General features: G+C 55.5%; 1 protein-coding gene across 1 annotated transcript in view; it reads left to right on the top strand.

Annotated features, from left to right (window-relative positions):
- The window catches only part of PREX1 (phosphatidylinositol-3,4,5-trisphosphate dependent Rac exchange factor 1), a 137,142-nt gene that overhangs the window by 85,713 nt on the left and 32,268 nt on the right, over positions 1–19,161 (top strand). The window contains exons 16-23 of the mRNA XM_021719099.1: positions 412–512; positions 2,253–2,356; positions 2,551–2,600; positions 4,655–4,730; positions 10,145–10,217; positions 14,760–14,902; positions 16,310–16,402; positions 17,372–17,520. Coding sequence (XP_021574774.1) covers positions 412–512; positions 2,253–2,356; positions 2,551–2,600; positions 4,655–4,730; positions 10,145–10,217; positions 14,760–14,902; positions 16,310–16,402; positions 17,372–17,520 — 789 coding nt within the window. The remainder of the gene's footprint in view (positions 1–411; positions 513–2,252; positions 2,357–2,550; positions 2,601–4,654; positions 4,731–10,144; positions 10,218–14,759; positions 14,903–16,309; positions 16,403–17,371; positions 17,521–19,161) is intronic.

Genomic DNA, 19,161 nt, shown 5'->3' with positions numbered 1-19,161 from the left:
CACCCGTGTATCACCCATCCACCCACCTACCCATGTATCATCCATCCACCCACCCCCCACTTGCCTATCCACCTGCTCATCCATCTGTCTCCTTATCCATCCATCTACTCCCCCATCTATCCACCCACCTACCCAACCGTACCTCCATTGAGCCTGAGGCAGGCCTGGGGTCTGGTCACACCCCTGTTCCTGCTGTTGGTAAGGAGCAGGAGTTGGTGGGGAATCAGGGGGTTTAGTGGTACTGAAGCCTCAGTACAACCCCCAAGGGCTGTGGGGTCCTGAGCCTTGCTTCCTTGTGGGAAGTTCCAGATGTTGTTCCCAGGGGTGGATGTGGCCAGGCCAGCTTAGTGCTGGTCTCTGTGGTCCCAGGATTGAGGAAGTCCTCTTAACCATGTCTTATGTTCCTGGCAGTGAGTTTGTTGCCTGGCTCCTGGAAATTGGTGAAATCAGCAAGACGGAAGAAGGCGTGAATTTGGGCCAGGCCCTGCTGGAGAACGGCATTATCCACCATGGTGAGTGGATGTTCTACCCTGGCCGGGCCACGGGGTGGGAAAAGTCAGACCCCAACGGTGCCATGTTTCCACTAACCCAGGGACTGTCTCTGCACTTCTGCGTAGCTGCCCTGTTTCCTGGGCACAGGATGGGTCTTGGGCATGTGGGCGCCCTCATTAGATTGCTTATGGGGTTGGAAAACTCAGCATTCACCTAGAGCACTGGCAAAGCAGGGACTCCTTGAACAGCTGGGAGCTGGGAGTAAAATTTTCTATCTATTCCTTCAAGTAAAGGCAAGAACCATTTGTTTAAGTCTTAGTCATTCAACGAACATTTCTTGAGTGGCAGGCACTGTTCACATAGCAATGAATGGGACATGTGCCATCCCTTCCTCAGGGAGCTGACCTTGTTTTTGGAGGGGAGATAATGACACACGCGTGTGCAGCAGGTGATCGGTGCCTGGGAGAGAGAGGAGGCAGGGTAGGACAGAGTGCAGGTGGCGGGGCTCACTCTTGAGAAGGGAGCTGAGAAGACCTCACTAAGAAGATGGTGTGGGAACCAGGACCTGAGCCTCTGGTGGGGGAGGGAGCCAGGTGGGTTTTCCAGCCAGAGAGAACAGCCAGTGCCAAGTCCCCAGGCAGGAGTCCAAGTGGTTTGTTCAGGGAATAGCAGGGTTGGGAGTGTTAGGAGTCGAGGTCAGAGAGCACAGTGCTGATAGGGACTGTTGAGGAGGTGAGATCAGGACCCTGGGGTGGCTCGTAGGGTCTTTGGCTTTACCCTGAGTGAGATGTGAAGCCCTTGCTGAGGTCTGCATAGAGCAGAACTAATAATAATGTTCAGACTTTCATTTTAACAGGGTCCCTCTGGCGCCTTGCAGAGAGTGACCTGATGGGACTAAGGGGGCCTCAGGGAGCCCAGAGAGGAGGCAAAAACCAGGCGCAGTGGCTCATGCCTGTAATTCCAGCACTTTGGGAGGCCAAGGCGGGAGAATCACTTGAGCCCAGGAGTACGAGACCAGTCTGGACAATATAGTAGACCTTGTCTCTACAAAAAATACAAAAATTAGTTGGGCATGGTGGCACGTACCTGTAGTCCAAGATCCTTGGGAGGCTGAGATGGGAGGATCATCTGAACCCAGGAGGTCAAAGTGCAGTGAGCTGTGATCATGCCATTGCACTCCAACCTGGGTGACAGAATAAGACCCTGACTCAAAAAACCCCCACGAAAAACAAAAGCAAGAAAAAGAAAAGAAAACCCAACAAAACAAAATAGTCCAGGTAGGAAATGAAGGTGGCTCAGACCAGGGTGGGAGAGTGGGAGTCAGGTTATTGATATCTTAGCGGTCAGGGCCTTACCGACGGGTCTGAAGCATCAAGGGTGACCTTTAAGGCTGTTGCATAGAGATGGTTCCTTAAATCTCAGCAGAGTGGCCTCGGACCCTATGCCCTGGGTCCCCCTCCCCCCAATCCTTGGTGCACTAGATCCAAGACATGCCGAGTCAGGTGGGTCAGGGGCATTTCTGGTCTCCCACCCTCGTGGGGACCCCATCCTAAGCTGTGGGTCTCAGCAGGGCCCTGCCTGCAGTAGGAAGACTTAGTTTCCTCATCTGCATAATGGGAAAGTGATAGCACCTACCTCATCAGAGCATGGGCGGTGGGGGGGGTCCAGTGTGGAGGCTGGTGCTGGTAGGCGTGGTCCAGAGGGGCGTGGTCCAGAGGGCCGAGGGCACATAGTCAGCTCACAGGCTCCTGTCCCTCCAGTTTCTGACAAGCACCAGTTCAAGAACGAGCAGGTGATGTATCGCTTCCGTTATGACGACGGCACCTACAAGGCCCGCAGTGAGCTGGAAGACATCATGTCCAAGGTAGGCTCTCTGCCGTGACCCGTGGCCCTGGCCCAGCTGGCCCATTCAGTCCACCCTGAGAACACCCGGAGCAGGCCTGGGCCCCGGCGGCCTGTTCTCCTCCCCCCCACCCCCCACCCCATCACCGTGCTCTGTCCTGGGAGCCATCTCTCCCGGCATATGGCCTGATCCTGGAATCCCCGTTTTTCTTTCAGGGTGTGAGGCTTTACTGCCGTCTTCACAGCCTCTACACCCCAGTGATCAAGTAAGTGGCTCTTCCAAGCTCCAGTTGCACCCCTGCCTCTTCTCACCTGTGTGGCCTTGGGCCAGCGACTTAACCTCTCTGAGCCTCAGTCTCCCTCTTCAAATGGGCCTAGTAATGGCACCTCCCCTGTGGGTTTGTTATTAGGATTAAGTGAGTTCATTTGTGGGAAGTACCGCAGTTCTGGAGCCAGATAGATTGAGCTTTCATCTGTGAACTGTGTGACCCTGGGCAAGTTATTTAACCTCCCAGTGGCTCAACCTTTTCCTCTGTGGAATGGGGATAATAACAGGATCTGCCTTAGGGCCTTTGCACTTGCTGTTCCTCTGCTTAGAATGTTCTCCCTACATATTTTCCTGTTGGCTCCCTCACTTCTTCCAGATGTCACCGTGGGGGGGGGGGTCTTCCCTGACCACCTTTGTAAAGTGTCATCACCCTGGTACTCTGTCCTTCCTCACTTCACTTTGGTTTTCTTCTTATAACTTGTCACCGCTTGACACCTTGATGTATTCATTTGTTGATCCATGTACCATCTTTCTCCCCTGCTGAACTGTACATGCATCGAGGGTGTGGAGTGTCTTCTCTGTCTTGGCCCAGGCCCTGGGCAGCCCTGCGGTGGTGCCGTCCAGTAGGGCTTTAACAGGAATGCTCTGGATCTGTGTGGTCTACCACCATAGCTGCTTTTAATTTAAATTAAAAGGGTTACATATTGGAGGGTGCAGACCTAGGGCAGAGTAGCAGCTGGTAAATGATTGTTGAGTGAATGTTGAAAGGTAATTAACCTCTTTCGCTTCTGTTTCTGCATCTGTGAAATGGGCCGAAAAGTAGCCCCTGCCTCTTGGGTTGTCATGAGGGTTAAGTCCATGGAAGGTACTCTGAGTGCCTCCTGGTCCCGTAAATGCCCACCATGGGTTGTTCTCTTTACCGTGAAGCTCAGGTTGGGAATGGAAGGACAGAAGGTGACCCAGTTCTTATCCCAGCTGCACGTTCCCCCTGCCTTGATGGCCCTTGTCACCTCCGGAAGATGGAGAGAAAAGCCCTTTTCCTGGTGTTTCTTGCCTCGCAGGGGAGGTCAGGCCCTGGGAATGACTTGCATCCCAGACCCGCCTCCCCTGAGCCCGGCTCCTGACTGCTGCTCTTGTGCAAGCCCAGAAAGCATGCGGGGCCTCTACTGTCTGGGGCTCACCGTGGCCTGCCAATTCCTGCAGCCTGAGAAAAGTTCTTCCATCAGATTGTCCTTATCAGCCCTGATGCGGGCTGGCCACATAGCTCGTGTTCGTCAGCTTCAGAGGCTGAGAAGCTGTTGCAGTTTGGTTGCAAGATTAGCTCAGCCCACGGCACAAGGCTCTGCAACAGTGAGGTGCTGTGGCAGGCCAGGGTGTTGGCCACGGGAAGGAACCGTGAGCCTCCCGGCCTCAGCTCTCTGTTCCGTCCTGATAGCTCCCGCCAGCCCCTTGGGGAGCAGAGCTCCTTCCACGGTGGCATAGTTGGCTGCCTTTAAACCCACGAATGTGTCAACAATAAAACAAGAGAAAAAGGAAGGAACTGGGAGTTTTCCCTACTGCTCTGTCAGCATCAACCGTGGTTCCTCAGCCTTGCCACTAGTGATGTTTTGACCAGGATAATTCTCTGTCGTGGGGCTGTCCTGTGTATTGTAGGATGTTAGCAGCATCCCTGGCCTCCACCCCTGAGATGCCAGCGGCACCTCTTGCCCCGGCCCCTCTCCCTGGCATTTGCCAAAACGCCAACGACGTTTCTAGACACGGCTGAATGTTCCTTGGAGGGCAAAATCACCCTAGCTGAGATCCCTGGGCTGGAGAGAGAGAGTTTAGAGCCCTGGAGATTTCTGCCCGTCACTCTGTAGGTACCTAGAGGCTTGGGCTGGAGTGGCCCTGTCCTAGGTCACACTGCAAGTTAGGAGTGGGCTGAGACTCAAACCCTGCCCAGTGCCCAGAGAGCCTGGAGGACCTTGGTGCATCTAGCAGGGCAGGTAGGACCCACCTCCGTCCTCTCGCCCGCTCACCTGCCCACTCACTGTGCCTTGCCCTTCTCTGCAGAGACCGCGATTACCACCTGAAGACCTACAAGTCGGTGCTTCCAGGGAGCAAGCTGGTGGACTGGCTGCTGGTTCAGGTGAGGATTGTTTGGAAGTGTGTGACCAGCATCCCATGGTGTCCTCAGATGGAGTTTTGCCTTGTAAACACATTCTTCTGTTATTTTTAATTGTGGTAAAATATACATAATGTAAAGCTTACCACGTCAGTCATTTTGAGTGGACAGCCCGATGGCATTAAACACATCAAGAACGCTGTGCAGCCATCACCACCACCCATCCATGGGCCGCCTCTAACCTTTCCAAGCCGAGACTCTGTCCCCCTTCAGCACCTCCCCATGCGTGTCCCTCTAGTCCCTGTGAACCACCATCCCACTTTCTGTCTCTGTGAATTTGACTGCTCTCATTAGCCCACGGAGGTGGAATTAGCTGGTGTTTATCTTTTCGTGTCTGGTTTATTTCATTCGGCGTCATGTCCTTAAGGCTCATCCGTGTGGTAGCCTGTGTCAGAATTTCCCTCCGTTTTAAGGCTGAATCGTTTTCCATTGCCTGTGCCATGGTCTTTTTGTGCCGCTGTAACAAAGTGCCCGAGACTGGGTAATTTACAACGAGCAGCAACTCATTTCTCACAGTTCTGGAGGCTGGAAGTCCAAGATCAAGGTGCCAGCGGACTTGGTGTCTGGGGAGGGCTGCTCTCCCCTGCCGAGATGGTGCCTTGTTGCTGCGGTGTCCTCACCGGTGGAAGGGATGGAAGGGGTGGACTTTCTCTGTCAGGCCCATTTATGAGACACCTCGTGGCACTCATGAGGACTCTCTTGACTCAGTCACCTAAGGGCCACACCCTTGAGTCCTGTTGCATTGGGGATCAGGTTCAGCATGAACTTGGGGGGATGAAGACATTCAAACTGTGGCAGTGGGTACACTCTGCTTATCCATCCATCCATCCATCGATGGACATGGGGGGCGCTCCCACGTTGGGGCTTTTGGCCTTAACACTGGCTCGGGAAGGGACTAGTCAATGCTTAGATGAATCAGAGTCCTTTTAACTCTGGGGATAAGGTGGGCATCAGCCCTTAAATGGACAGCTTCTCCTTTATGTCAGTTCTGATCTGCTGGGTGCATCATCCCATTTAATCCCCAACAGCCTGAAGAACATGCAGTTAGTATTCCCATTTCACTGCTGAGGAAACAGGCTTGGGTTATGTAACACAGCCATCGAGATACTCATTGTAAGAGAGTCTGTGTGTGGGGATTGTTATGATGTCTTGATCATCAATAATAACAATAACATTCTGTATTCATGATAGCTGATTTACAGAGTTGACACTACCCTGGGGTGGCAGAGGCCTTGGAAAATCAAGGGCAAATCTGTGAATGAAATAAAAATACAGAAGATGAAGCTCAGAGAGGTCAAGGGCTTGCACAAGGTCACAGCCACTGTAGAGCGGGAGCTTGAACCTGGGACCCAGCCGCAGAATTCAGTCTCTTCACTCCTTCACTTGGTGGTTTCAGAGTCTTTGCCACTTGGACTCCAGGAGGTCCTGGGCTGTGCCATCACCCGGAGGGCAGGTCGGCAGCTGGGGCGGGAGGGAATGGAGGATGGCCAAGGAGTCCGGTGCGGGCAGTGCAGAACTGCAAGCCCCGTGCTGGCTCAGCAGTACCGTGCCCGAAGCATCTACCACGCAGACTCCCACAGTCGGGCAGATGGCGGGCAGTGATGGCAGCAGGGTTCTCAGCAGGGGCAGAGTCAGGGTGGAAGAGGCAGGGGTCCAGCCGCAGTTTGAGATGCCGGGAGAAGAGACAGAGGAGAAACAAGAACAGGAGCCTTGGCTGCAGCCCCAGATAACCGACCTCACCTCTGAGCCTCCATGTCCCTGTCCTGACATGCTGGCGAGAGTGTCCAGCTCTGGGAGGCCTCCATTGTGACTGTGTGACCTTGGGCAAACTGGGCCTGTCTGCATCTCAGTTTCCTCCTCCATTGAGTGAGGTTAACAAGAGTGATGGCCTCCAGGTTGGCCATCCAGACTGTGCGATTGTGCAGCCCTGGTCCATGAGAGATGCATGAGGGTGTCCTTGTGGGATCTCAGAGTTCATGGTAAAGGCCTTCTGGGGTCCTGCTTGAGTGACACCCCTCCCCCTGTCATTTCATCTCTCTGCCAAGAACTCTGGGAGGTGTGGACATGGGGTTCTCCCGCCTTCTTTTTTTTTGACACTTTGTTGTCTGGGCTGGAAGACGGAGGTGTGATCATAGCTCACTGCAGCCTCAAACTCCTGGGCTCAAGTGATCCTCCCATCTCAGCCTCCTGAGTAGCTGGGACTACAGGCGTGTACCACCACACCTAGCTAAGTTTTTTGATTTTTTTGTAGCGATAGAGTCTCTCTATGTTGCCCAGACTGGTCTTTACTCCTGGCCTCAAGTGAGGCTTCTGCCTCAGCCTTCCAGCGATGCTGGGATAACAGGTGTAAGCCACTGTGCCTGGCCTCCTCTACTATTTCAGAGAGGTAGAAACCAAAGAATAGAGATGTGAGTTTGGAATCAGCTTCCAGATTGGGTCTTGGTTCCTCCCCTCCCTCTTTACTTCCTCTCCTCCATTATTTGAGCGTCACGGGTGACAGGGGTGACCATGGGAGTCACCCTTCCCATTGTGTGGAGCTGACACGCCACTTGTGGGGAGAGGAACCTTACGCCAAGTGTATAAATGGATGGGTGAGTTTCAGGTAGGAGCAGTGTGGCACAGATATCCCGTAGGACTATGAGCGCGTGTAACTGGTGAGTGTAGCATGTGTTGAGAGGCTGGGTGGAGGAGGGACCCGGAGGCTGCTTCTAGGAGGGGCCCGGAGGCTGCTTCAGGGTGGTTAGGAAAAGGACTCTCCAAGTAGGTGCTGCCACCTGCAAAGCCAGGGGAGGGACATGACAGGTAGATGAGAGAGCAAGTGCAAAGGCCCTGAGGCTTGTGGAGGAAGCAGCAGTGGCCATTGTGGCTGCAGCGGGGAGACAGGCAGGTGTGTAGGGGAAGTTGAGGCAGGGGCTGGTGAGATTGTCCGGGCCTCCCTGGCTCCTATGCGGAATCTCCTGGAGGTGAGGCTAGAGGGAGGTGGCTTCCTCTCCAAGTGGTGCCTCCAGGCCTTGTTGTTTCACTGTCAACCCGAGAAGCCCGTGGTGATCTGGCTTTAGGAGCTGCCCCCATACTGTTTTGGGAGAAGGGGTGGGCTGTGAGTGCTCCGGAAAGCCAGGTGGGCTCCAGAGTCCTCCCAGGCCTCCCAGGTGGCAGAGCTGGACCTGCTGCCCCTTGGGCCCCAGCATCCCAGGCAGAGGGAACAGCAGGGACAAAGGTCCGGGGTGGGAGGGAGCTTGGAGCGTAGCTGCTGACCCGTCATAGCTGAGGGCGGCTGCTCTGGACGTGGCCTCTCTCGTGGCTACCTCCCCTGGTGGGGCTCTGAGCATGCTGGCCCTCCAGCCACTGGCTTGGGGCCCCCGGGGAAAAATGTGCCTTTCTCGAGTCAGCCCAGAGCAGGCAGTGCAGTGAACTGTTGAGGCCTGGGGCTGAGTCCTGCAGCCTCTCAAGAGCATCTGTGTCTCCTCTGGCCGGAAAATACCCTCTGTACCTGTGACCATTGACACGGAGGGACAGGCGGGCTCCCAGAACGTCTCACTTTTGGAGGCATTTCTGTGAGAGGAGATGGCTCCTGTGGCTTTCTGAATGGAGCAGAAGCTGGCTGACCTGGCCACAAGCTCCTAAAGGATCTGGCCCTACTGATAACCCCTTGAATCAATCAGCAAATGCTTGCTGAGCACTGACCCTAGGCCAAGCCCAGTCTCCAGCACTGAGGATGGAGCAGGGACACCTCAGCACGAGCTCCTGCGTGCCTGACCCAGCTCGTCCTCCCTTGCCAGTGCGCCTCCTGCTAGTTCCTCCTGTACTCTGAGCTCCCTCCTGCCCCTGGACCTTTGCCTGTGCTGTTCCCTCTGCCCGATGACTTCTCCCTGCTTCTCTTTCTCTCTCTCTCTCTCTTTCTGTCTGTCTGAATGTGCTGAGATTCTTTGGATTGCAAGCAACAGAAGCAAACTCTGACTGCTTTAAGGGGGATAAAAAGTGACTCATTGGAAGGGGGTGTGTGCTCACAGGGTCAGGGTGCCTGGGAGGCAGGCCTCAGAAAGAACTGGCACCAGGAACCTCTGAGAAGCTGGCACTGCCAAGGGCCCCATCTGAGGACACTACAGCTGGAAGGAGCAGCACCCCCTCTTCCTTGCCCTTGGGTTTCTAGGGCAGGAGCATCTTGTTGGCCTGCCAGTGATCACGTGTCCTCAGCCTGGCCCAGGAGGGCGCTGGGCCTTGACCAACTGCCCCACCTAGATGATGTGCAGCGTGGGAGAGGTAGCCCCGAAGGCAGAATGCTTAGGTGCCCAGCACATGTCCACACCCACTAATTCTTCAGGTTTCGGGTTGGATGTCGCTTCCTCCAGGAAGCCCTGAGGTGGCCAAGTCCCCCTGGCTCTGATTGTATCCGCTCGGAATGTTTTCAGTGGCAGGGGTGAGAACCCCACTGAGCAGTGGCTTAAGTAGATGCCGCCTGCCAGCAAGCTCGGAGCCCATGGCTGCTGGGTGGGTTTATGGGCTCATTAGGGTCAGTAGGGATCCGAGAATCTTCTGTCTTTCACTTGGCCATCCCCAAGCGTCTCAGGATCTGTGGTCTCGGTCACTGAGGGCACTGCAGCCCCAGGTATCACTTGTTCACATGGCTGTGTTCCAGGTGGGGAGGGTGGTGCTGCTTTCCCTTTTATCAGGAAGGAGGGTGTTTTGCAGAAGCCCCCAGGAGGCTCCCAGGTATCTCAGTGCCCGAGCTTGGCCAGTTAGAAATTGAACTTGAATTAAGTATTAGAGACACAACTGCAGAGGCTGAAACAAACTAGGGTTTGTGTTTCTGTGTCATGAGAGAAGCCCCAGAGGTGGGTGGCCTCCTGATGCTTTTGGGGGTCACATTCTCTGTGTCTTTCAGCTCTGCCTTCCTTAGTGTGTTGCCAACCTTGTTGGCACATGGTGGCCTAGGGTGATCACAGTTGTTCCTGCCATCACATGTTTGTTCCAGGCAGGAAGAAGAGAAAGAAAGGGCCAGGGACAAAGGGGGGATCTTCCAGGGTGTTTTACCAGTGATTTCTGCTTGTATCTCTGGGCTGCCTCTAGCTGCAAGGGAGGCTGGAAATGGAGGAGGGTTCCGTGACTATTGAGGGATTGGGAAAGGGTTGTTGCTAGGCAGCCAACATCATCTGCCTCTTAAGGTTTCCATTTGTCCTTTGTGCTTTTGATCTAAAATGATCTTGTTTGGAGTTTATTAATAATACCCACAGACACATTTGGGGAAACCGGAGTCAACAGACAGAAAACCCAACCCTCCTGGAGCCTGTCTCTCGGGATTGTCGTGGGCTTTTCTCTGGCCATGCTTGGCCTCTCGGATGCCAGCCCACCTAACGCTCTCCCCCCTTGTTCCCTTTCAGGGAGACTGCCAGACGCGGGAGGAGGCAGTGGCACTCGGCGTGGGCCTATGTAACAACGGCTTCATGCACCACGGTAAGTAGGCCCCGGGGCCTCACTTCCTGGACTGGCTGTCCAGGCACAGAGGAGCTGGTGGTTTACAGGGATGCAGAGACTGAAGCCAGACTGGTGGCTCTGTAGACAGTGGGGTTTGGGGACAATCCATGAAGCCCAGCCCTCTCTCCTCCCCATTTTGTCCCAGTTGAGAAGCCATTTCAGGTGTCCAAGGGGACGGACCCTCACGGCTAGTCAACCTCGGTGGAAAAACACAGTCCAGCTTTGAAGTCCAGCCCCTGGGTTTCTCGTACCCGCCTTCCAGGGCGGGCAGCAGGCCGGGTGGGGCAGGCCTGGCCTGAGGCCCTCGCAGGGAGGGATGCAACCCCTGGGGACAGCGGGCAGGTGGGGTGGGACTATGAGAGGCAGGAAGCCCTTCCTGGGCCATTTGTGTCTCTTTTCCCGGCCTTACTCCTCAGGTTAGTTGCTTTTCTTCCCACAGGGAGAAGGGCAAGTGTGAGGGAGAGAGGGGTGTGGTCCTGAGATGTCCCTGTGGGAGAAGCTGGGAAGTAGAAAAGGGTCCTGCTGCCAGCAGCTGAAGTGACATAAAAGCGAACGCTCCATGTGCCTGGGCACTCTTGAGGCACTTCCCGTGCGCTTATTAGTTGAATACTTTCAGCAGTCCTGTGATGCTGGTATCGATATCATCCCCCTTTCACAGATGAGAGAACAGAAGTTCAAGTAGTCAAGAAACTGACTCAAGGTCATATGGCAAGCAGGATCCAGGAGCGGGGGCCAGGCAGGCTGGAACTGGGATTAGAACCCAGGCAAGCTGGAGGTGGGAGGGGGACCAGGTGGGCTGCCCTTGCAGGCCACACTCAACCACCGAGCTCTGCACCGCCGCCTCTCCCGTCGCTCGACCTGGGGAAGCCCTGGGTCTGCTGAGCTTTTAGGTAAACTTTTAATCCCTGCCAAGGAGCCTTTTCCCTGTTTCTGGAGCATTCCTCAGGGCCTTTGCCTCACGAGGGGCGCCCTCCCTGCCTCACCATTACATGGGTTGAGTGTTTCTGCTGTCAACCCCTCCCCAGCACCCGCCCCACCCTTCGTCACTGTGCTCCTAGCTCAGACTCACTCTTTTTAAGGGAGCGGCTCTCCCCTGTTGGGCAGTCCCACCCATGCTTTTCGTCTTTGTTTGTTCGGTATTATGTGGTGGGTGTCGTTTGTGTGCCAGGCACCATGCTAGGTTCCAGGGACAGAGCGGTGACCAGGACAGATAACAGTCCCGCCCTCGGGCACTCACAGCCAGACAGAAACCCAGCGGCAACTTTCTAGAGTATCCAAGGGCACGGCCTGATGGCCTGTGAGATGGCTGAGTGATGTGGGAGTCCTGGGGAGATCCTGAGCAGAGAAGAATACGACTGACTTGGGTGTTTACAAGATCCCTCTGGCTGCCTGTGGAGAACATTCCAGGCGGGTGAGAGGAAGCGGAGAGGCCAGTGCAGAGGTGGCCATGATGGCCCAGAGGAGGGGCAGTGTGGCTGGGGCCCGGTGGTGGCTGTGGAGGGGTGAGAAGTGGCCAGACTCAGGAGCCCCTGAGCCATGGAAGGTCTCTTGGTTGTTTCTCCTTTCAGGTCTCTGCCTTTTCTGTTCTGACTCAGAGGTCTGCAAAACTTTCTCTGGAAGAGATTAAATAGCAAATATTTTGGGCTTTACAATCTCTGTCACGGCTGCTTAACTCTGCCTTGGTGGCACAAAGGCAGCGGCAGGTAGTATGTAAATAAGGCTGTGTGCCAATAAAACTTTATTTAGAAAAGCAGGAAGTGACTCTAGTTTCTCCACTCCTGGTGTGACTGCAGGATTGCTGTCACCTTGGCACTGTGAGTGACGTGCTGGTGAGTTGGGAGGCCAGCGGGTCCCTCCCCTGCCTTGTAGCTCGTTCTAACCCCCACTGAACTGACTCCCAGTAGGCCGTGTTCCTCTCTGTACCTCAGTTTCCCCAGTTTTCCGCTGGATCCCCTGCTGTGCCCTCCCTCTCTGAGCTCAGCACGCCTATGGTTCTGAGGGAATGGGACTCACTCCCCAGCCTCCTGTGTCCCCAGCTGAGGTGGCAGGTCAGGCCCAGTGAGGGTGGCCTGGGCTGGTTCTCCCTTCTGCCAAGAGTCCCTCATTCCCAGAAGCCACTCTCTTCCCTCCGGGCCCTCCGACAGCTCCAGCCCTCCTGTCAGCCAGCTGGGCGGAACCTCTCATTTGTGGGTGAAGGTAATTAGGGGTCCTCCCCAGCTGCTATTCCGGGAAGGCTGCTGGCTGAGGATGTCCCGTAGAGGTGACACCCAGGCAGTCCTGATGCCCTTGGGCCTCTTAGGCAGAGAAATTGCAGGGCGCGGCCCTGTTCCCCTGTTCCCTGCCATGGACTCAAAAATAGGCCCAGACGGGAAGGGACCAATCCTAAACTATGTGGCAGCAGCAAAGTGCCGTGAGGGGAAGCCTCCGTGGCACCTTTCACGGTCCCTTCTGCTGCGTCTGAACTGAGACTTCAGGCCTGAGGGGTCTTGATGCGTATATGGGAAAACTGAGGCTTGCCGGTTAGTCCCCGCAGCAGATTGGTGCTATTACTACCTTTGCGATGAGGAAACTGAAGCTCAGAGAGGCTAATGGGGCCGTGAAATCAGTAGCAATGGAGCAGGGATTTGAACCTGGGTCTGAGCGTATCCTGTGAACCCCGACTGGCAGCCTCGGCTGAGAGATGTCGACACTGGCACCTCACCTCGCTGGGCTTGTGGACTTGAGGGTGTCCACATGTGTTTTCCACAGACATTTTGGCCAAGACACAGCATTGCAATTCTTCCTCCCACTCTGGAATCTTTTAGCTTAATGTTTACAGTGGAGGCGAAGCCAGTCGGCCACCCCCCAGGGCCTGGCTCCCTAGCTCCGGGAAAAGCAGTAATTTGTGTGTCTGTTTTCTCAGTAATGGGTAGCCTGAGATAGACGCTCCCAGGCAGGTAGAGTTCCAGTGATAGGTCACGCACACCAAGGAGAAAGGAGATGCCACTGCTGCTTCCCACGGAGTCACCAAGTCAAGAGAAAGCCTCTGTCTTCAGGGCCTCAGGGATGGCTCACGGCTGAGGTGGCGGGTGTTCCTTGTTTCGGGGGTCCGCTGACCCAGACTACTGCCTTTACCGCACCTGGCCTCAATGTCCCCTTTTGTGTGCTGGTTACACTCAGCCCTGCCTCGTCTACGGGGCCTGACTGGGCAGCTTGGGGAGAGGAGCCTAGATGGATGCCTGCTGGATCTGTGACCCTGGCGGTTTGTTTAGCTCCTCTGGGCTTCAGTCTCCCCATCTGTAAAAGGGACACAGCAGATCCTTCCTTGTCCAAGTCATCAGAGAATTTAAGCATGCATCCCCAGTGTGCCTGGCTCCAGTAGATGCCTAGTTAAACTGTCAGCGCAGGGATCAGATCACATATTGGTGTTGCTGGTTATTTTTATTCATTTTCCTGTCTCGTCCTAGAAAGGGTCAGCATACTTTTTCTGTAAAGGGCCAAATGGTAAACATTTAGGCTTTGTGGGTCACACGGTCTCTGTCACAGTATTCATCTTTGGTCATTGTGGCTTAAAGACAACCGTAGACAATATATACACAAATGACCATGGCTGTGTTCCAGCAAAGTTTTATTTATAAGAACGTGTAGAGGGCTGGCTTTGACCTTGACTTGCTGGTCCCTGGCCTACAGGATCTTGTCTTGGTTTGTCACTGCTGAGCTGGGCTCTTTCTCATGTGTGCTGCCCACTCAGGCTGGCCTGTGTTGACCGCCTGCATATCCTTTCCCAGAAAAACTAATTTAATCCATGGGTTTCCCCACTTTGCTGGTTGATTTGTTAGAGGTCTTGGTAGATTCCTGATGTTTACTCCCTGTTGGTTTTGGCTCCTGAAGTTATCTTTGAATCTGCCACCCGCCTGTGGAGCTGCTATAAGTTGAAGTCCTTAATTTTAGTCTAATACAGGAGGGTCTTGTACATGGACTCCTTTTCTACCCTGGGACAAAGATATTCTCTCACATTTTGTTGTGTTTGCTTTAGTTTTGCTGCTCGTGTTTTGCTCTTATTCTATCAGGAATTTATTATTGTATATGGTGTAAGGTAGGGATCTGATCCCCCTCCCCGCCCCAAGTTGGCCACTTTTCCCCACACCATCTAAGAACACTCTGTGTGATCATTTATCACCTCTCATCTACTAAGTTCTTGTAAACAAGTAGTCTTCTTAAGTGATTTCTGTTCCTTTCCACTGGTTGTGCTCTAGGTCTGCTCCAGTTCCATGTAGTTTTTGTTATTATGGCTTTGTAATATATCCTAATAGCAGATGGAACAAGTTCAGAGTCTTCAAGAGAAGTCAGAAAGCCAGATCTTTATGTGAAGTGGCCTAACATGTTAGTGTGGGCGCGTGATCCCGTTTTCATAGACTTCTGTGTTGGCCAAACCAAGTGTGTCTGGGGGCCAGTGCCAGCCCATGGCTGCCAGTTGGCGTTTGTGGCTGGAACCCACACATGTGCGTCTGACAGTGTGTGCACGCGCATCTGGGTTTGCAGTGCTGGAGAAGAGTGAGTTCAAGGACGAGTCCCAGTACTTCCGCTTCCACGCCGATGAGGAGATGGAGGGGACCAGCAGCAAGAACAGGCAGCTGCGCAATGACTTCAAGCTGGTGGAGAACATTCTGGCCAAGCGCCTGCTGGTAGGAGCGGAGATGCCCACCCTCTTCCCAGAGGCCCCCCCCAGGCTGGGCGTGGTGACCCTCCAAGTGTGGATGGACAGAGAAAGGGGCTCCACTTGGATGGGCATCAAGATGGAAGAGGCTGGACCTGTGGGCTGCCCTCCCTCCCTTCCACCCCCTCTGCCCTCCCTGCGTGCCCATCCTGGCACCCTGTGGGAGGTGGGAGGCCGGTCTCCTGAATGGCTCATCCTGTACCCCGTAGCCTCAGGTTCGACAGACTGGCATCCTGTCCCATTGCCATCGGTGTCCTGCAGTTACGGGGGCACCGAGCAGCCTGTTCAGGCACTTGGCCAGCCTAGCGCGCCGAGTCCTCTGCCTGCTGAGCAACAGCCCCTATCAGTTGACCCATGGCAGGCAGGCCGGCAGGCAGGGTGGACTCAGGTCTGGTCTCTTGCCTGCACCCGGCTTGGAGCCCAAGGGTGACTGATGTGAAGACGGCCCCGTTTGCTTCTCTCGCCTGGCACCTGCTGGGCTGCTGCCCCCTATGATTTCATTTCTCTCCCCAACAAACCCTCCAATGCTTCCCATCACTCTTAGGATAAAATCCAGACCCCCACCTTCAAAGCCCACTGTGCTCTCCCTCCTCACTCCACCCCAGCCACCCTGATCTCTTGTCTCCAGTGCCTTGAGGCCTACCTCAGGACCTTTGTACGTGCTGTGCCCGCTGCCTGGAGCGCTTTCCTCCGCTCTGTGTGAAGTTCTGCTTCTCATTTCGTTCAGGTCCCAGTTCAGATGCCACCTCCTCTGCCCTCTGCTGTGCCCAGTCCCCTTAAATGTTTTATTTTAATTCAGACTATGTGTAGTTTGAATTAAGATTCAAACCGCATCACAGTCCGTGTTTGTTTACAGTCTGTTTCCCCCACTAAACAGCAGCTGCCTGAGGGCAGGGACTGTTTTTCTTGTTTAGGGTTGTCTCCAGCACCCAGTAGACTACTTGGCTCACATAATAGGCAGCAGCTCAGTCAAGGCTGTTGATTGAATAAATGCATGTCCTTGTCCCCCTCCCCTCACAGAACCCCAAACCTTCTTCCCATGTCTTTGCCATCCGCCCGGGGAAGGGATTGCTCTTCCCTCAACTCCCTCCCTGGCTCCACGTTCGTGGGGGCTGGACACTTAGGGTCTCTCTCATTAGTGAAGCCAGTGAGATGCGAAGCAAGCACCTGCTGTGTTCTAGTTGCTCTTTTCTCCCTTGCCAGCCTGAGTCTGGCCACTTCCCTGCGGGTCCCCATCTGCACCCCACCCATACCCCACCCCTGCTGGACCTGGGACACCAGGGGCGGGTGGGTCATGGTCCCGTGAGGGCCGCGGCGCAGCTGTCTCCGGGCCGGCCTCCCTGCCTGAGCGGGTCTCTTCTGCCCTGGCCCTCAGATCCTGCCCCAGGAGGAAGACTACGGCTTCGACATCGAGGAGAAGAACAAGGCTGTGGTGGTGAAGTCGGTGCAGAGGGGCTCGCTGGCCGAGGTGGGTGTCCCGGTGTGTGTGGTGGCAGAGTGGGGCGTCCCTGTCTGCCTTCTTTGGGGCAGCCCAGCCCAGCAACAGCTGGTTCCTTCTCGCTCACTGCCCCTGTGGAGAAACTGAGGCCAGGACCCCCTTGTCTGCTGAGGCTTGGGGAGTTGGGCTGGAACTCGGCTGCATGAGACTGTCGGCCCAGCGTGTTTCCCGGGCGCCCTCTGCTGGGCCCTGTGGGGAATACAGGAAAAGAGCCGCCAGTTTCTCTGTGTTTTCTGAATAACTGTGATAACGGACAAAACAAATTGCAGCAACTCGAATAAGACAAGTTTATCGCTGTCTCATGGACACCATGTCTGCAAGGGGACAGGCGAGGGGAGTGAGTGTTGACAGGCCGGGGATTCAGGCCCGAGGCCTTTCAGCCTTGGGGGGCTGTAGGGGTGGGGAGATGCCTGCCTGTCCTGAGCCCGTCCTGGCAGTTAGGGGTGTGTTGGGCTGCAGGCTGCAGGGTGTGTCGGGCTGCAGGTAGCCACGTTCTTGATCCCCGGGGCTGGAGCTCTTGGGCTGGATTTTTCCAGTGACGTGAATGACTGCGAGGCAGGGTTGCGAGTCCTGGTTCAGGATGGCGTGTCTTTGACACTCTTGACCCAGCCCTCACGGTCATGAGGTGGGTCACAGGTGGCCGCCGGGTGTGACGCTTGTCCACATACAGCAGTGTCAGGCTACAGCGGTGCCTCCCCGAGGAGAACCATCTTTCCCATCAGCCCCTCCCTCTGGCCTCCCTTCGAGGCTCATTGGCCGGGCCAGGTTTCCCTTGCCCTGAACTACTCACCACAGAGGAGCTGGGCCCGCCCGGTGGGCTTAGCCGGGTCCTGCCTGATCCCTGGGCCGGCTTGTGCTGCAGGGGCGCGTGTGAGCTACCCGGGTGAGGAGGGAGGGAGGGAGGATGGTGACCACGTGACTCTCCCCATGGCCCCCAAGATGGCCGGCCTGCAGACAGGGAGGAAGATCTACTCCATCAACGAGGACCTGGTGTTCCTGCGGCCCTTCTCCGAGGTGGAGTCCATCCTCAACCAGTCCTTCTGCTCCCGCCGCCCGCTGCGCCTCCTGGTGGCCACCAAGGCCAAAGAGTAAGTGTCCGGGGCAGGGCGCCCGGCAGACCTTCCTCTCATGCTGGGGGGTTGCCGAGGCCGGGGGGCACTGGGGGCATGGACCGTCCAGGGCCCACACAGGGGGGCCCGTTGGAGGCCTGTGCCACACAGCTGCCACCTTTACCTGCCCCACTCTGTACTGAAGGGCCATACTGACTCTGGGCCTCTGGCCCGGTGAGGATGATTGCGGGTCCTGCCCTTGCTGTATCTCGCCTAGTGGGAGTGGGTGGCTGGAGCCAAGGGCCAAGTGCGCAGGAGGGAAGTGAGACCCACTGCGCCCGTGGTAGTGAGCGTGGTGCAGAGAGAGATACATATAAGCCTGGGAAAGGGGTCAGGGGTGTAGAGGATGGTGGTCAGGGAGATGTCCCTGCGAGGTGGGGTGAAGACCTGAAGGAGATGGGGGGTATGGAGAGCTTCTGGAGGAAGAGGATTCTAGGCAGGGACATAGCCAGTGCAAAGGCCCTGGGGTGAGGCCGTGTCTGGTGATTCCGAGAAGCAGGGAGGAGGCTGATGCGAGTGGTGAGTGAGGGGGTGGGCAAGGAACAAGGCAGCAGGGCCCCGGCCCTGGCAGACCTTGTGCCCCTGGCGAGGCCCACGGAAAGCCACCAAAGGTGCTGACAGAATCCCTCTGGCTGCAAGTGGAGTCCAGGGTGTCAGGCGCAGGGAGAGGTGAGGAGGCTGCAGCTTGGCCCGTGTGCTAGCGGTGTGAGGGGGAGGGCACAGGGAAGCAGGAAGCATTTTCTGTTTTAAAAATTACGTATAGGTTTTTTTGCTTCTGTCTTTTTATTTTGAGTTGAGGTCTCACTCTGTTGCCCATGTGGAGTGCCATGGCACCATCACGGCTCACTGCAGCCTCAACCTCCAGGGCTCAGGCAATCTTCCTGCCTCAGCCTTCTGAGTAACTGGGGCTACAGGCACGCACCGCCACACCCGGCTAGTTTTCTTCTTTTTTTGTAGAGACTAGGTCTTGTTATGTTGCCCAGGCTGGTCTAGAACTCCTGGGATCAAGCAATCCTCTTGCCTCAGCTTCCCAGAGTGGTGGGATTACAGGTATGAGCCACCATGCTCAGCCTGCTTCTCCTTTTTATTTAAGGCAGATCTTGCATTGACGGGAGTCAGGGAAAGTTTTAAGTACAATTGTTTCAGTAGAAAGATGCTGATGTAGGGAAAACATGGTTGATAGTTGGGTTGGGATGTGAGAGTGGCAAGAATTACCAGGGTGGAACAGAAACACCTGGGGACTGAGAATGGGCTCCCAGGATGGCTTCACCTGGCAGGTGGGCGTAAGAGGGATGACCATGCAGGGCCGGGCAGGGCACGCCCTGGACAGGGAGTCGGATGGCGCACTAGAGTGCTGGGGCAGTGCCCTGCGCTGCACCGTGCCAGCAGTGCTGCCCTCTGCTTTGACCCTGCACACAAAATGGCCACGATCTGTCTTCTTTCTTTTTTTTTTTTTGAGTTGGAGTCTCACTCTGTCGCCCAGACTGGAGTGCAGTGGCCGCTCCCGGCCACCGCAGCCTCCACCTGCTGGGCTCCGGCGATCCTTCTGCCTCAGCCTTCTGAGTAGCTGGAACTGCAGGTGTGCGCTACCATGCCCAGCTAATTTTTTTGATTTATTGT

This window comes from Carlito syrichta, unplaced genomic scaffold (assembly GCF_000164805.1).
Source record: "Carlito syrichta isolate Samal-C Ts95f unplaced genomic scaffold, Tarsius_syrichta-2.0.1 Scaffold314118, whole genome shotgun sequence".
In the NCBI taxonomy this organism is placed as follows: domain Eukaryota; kingdom Metazoa; phylum Chordata; class Mammalia; order Primates; family Tarsiidae; genus Carlito; species Carlito syrichta.
The sequence above is the reverse complement of the archived record's forward strand: the minus strand, read 5'-3'. Positions and strand labels throughout refer to the sequence as shown.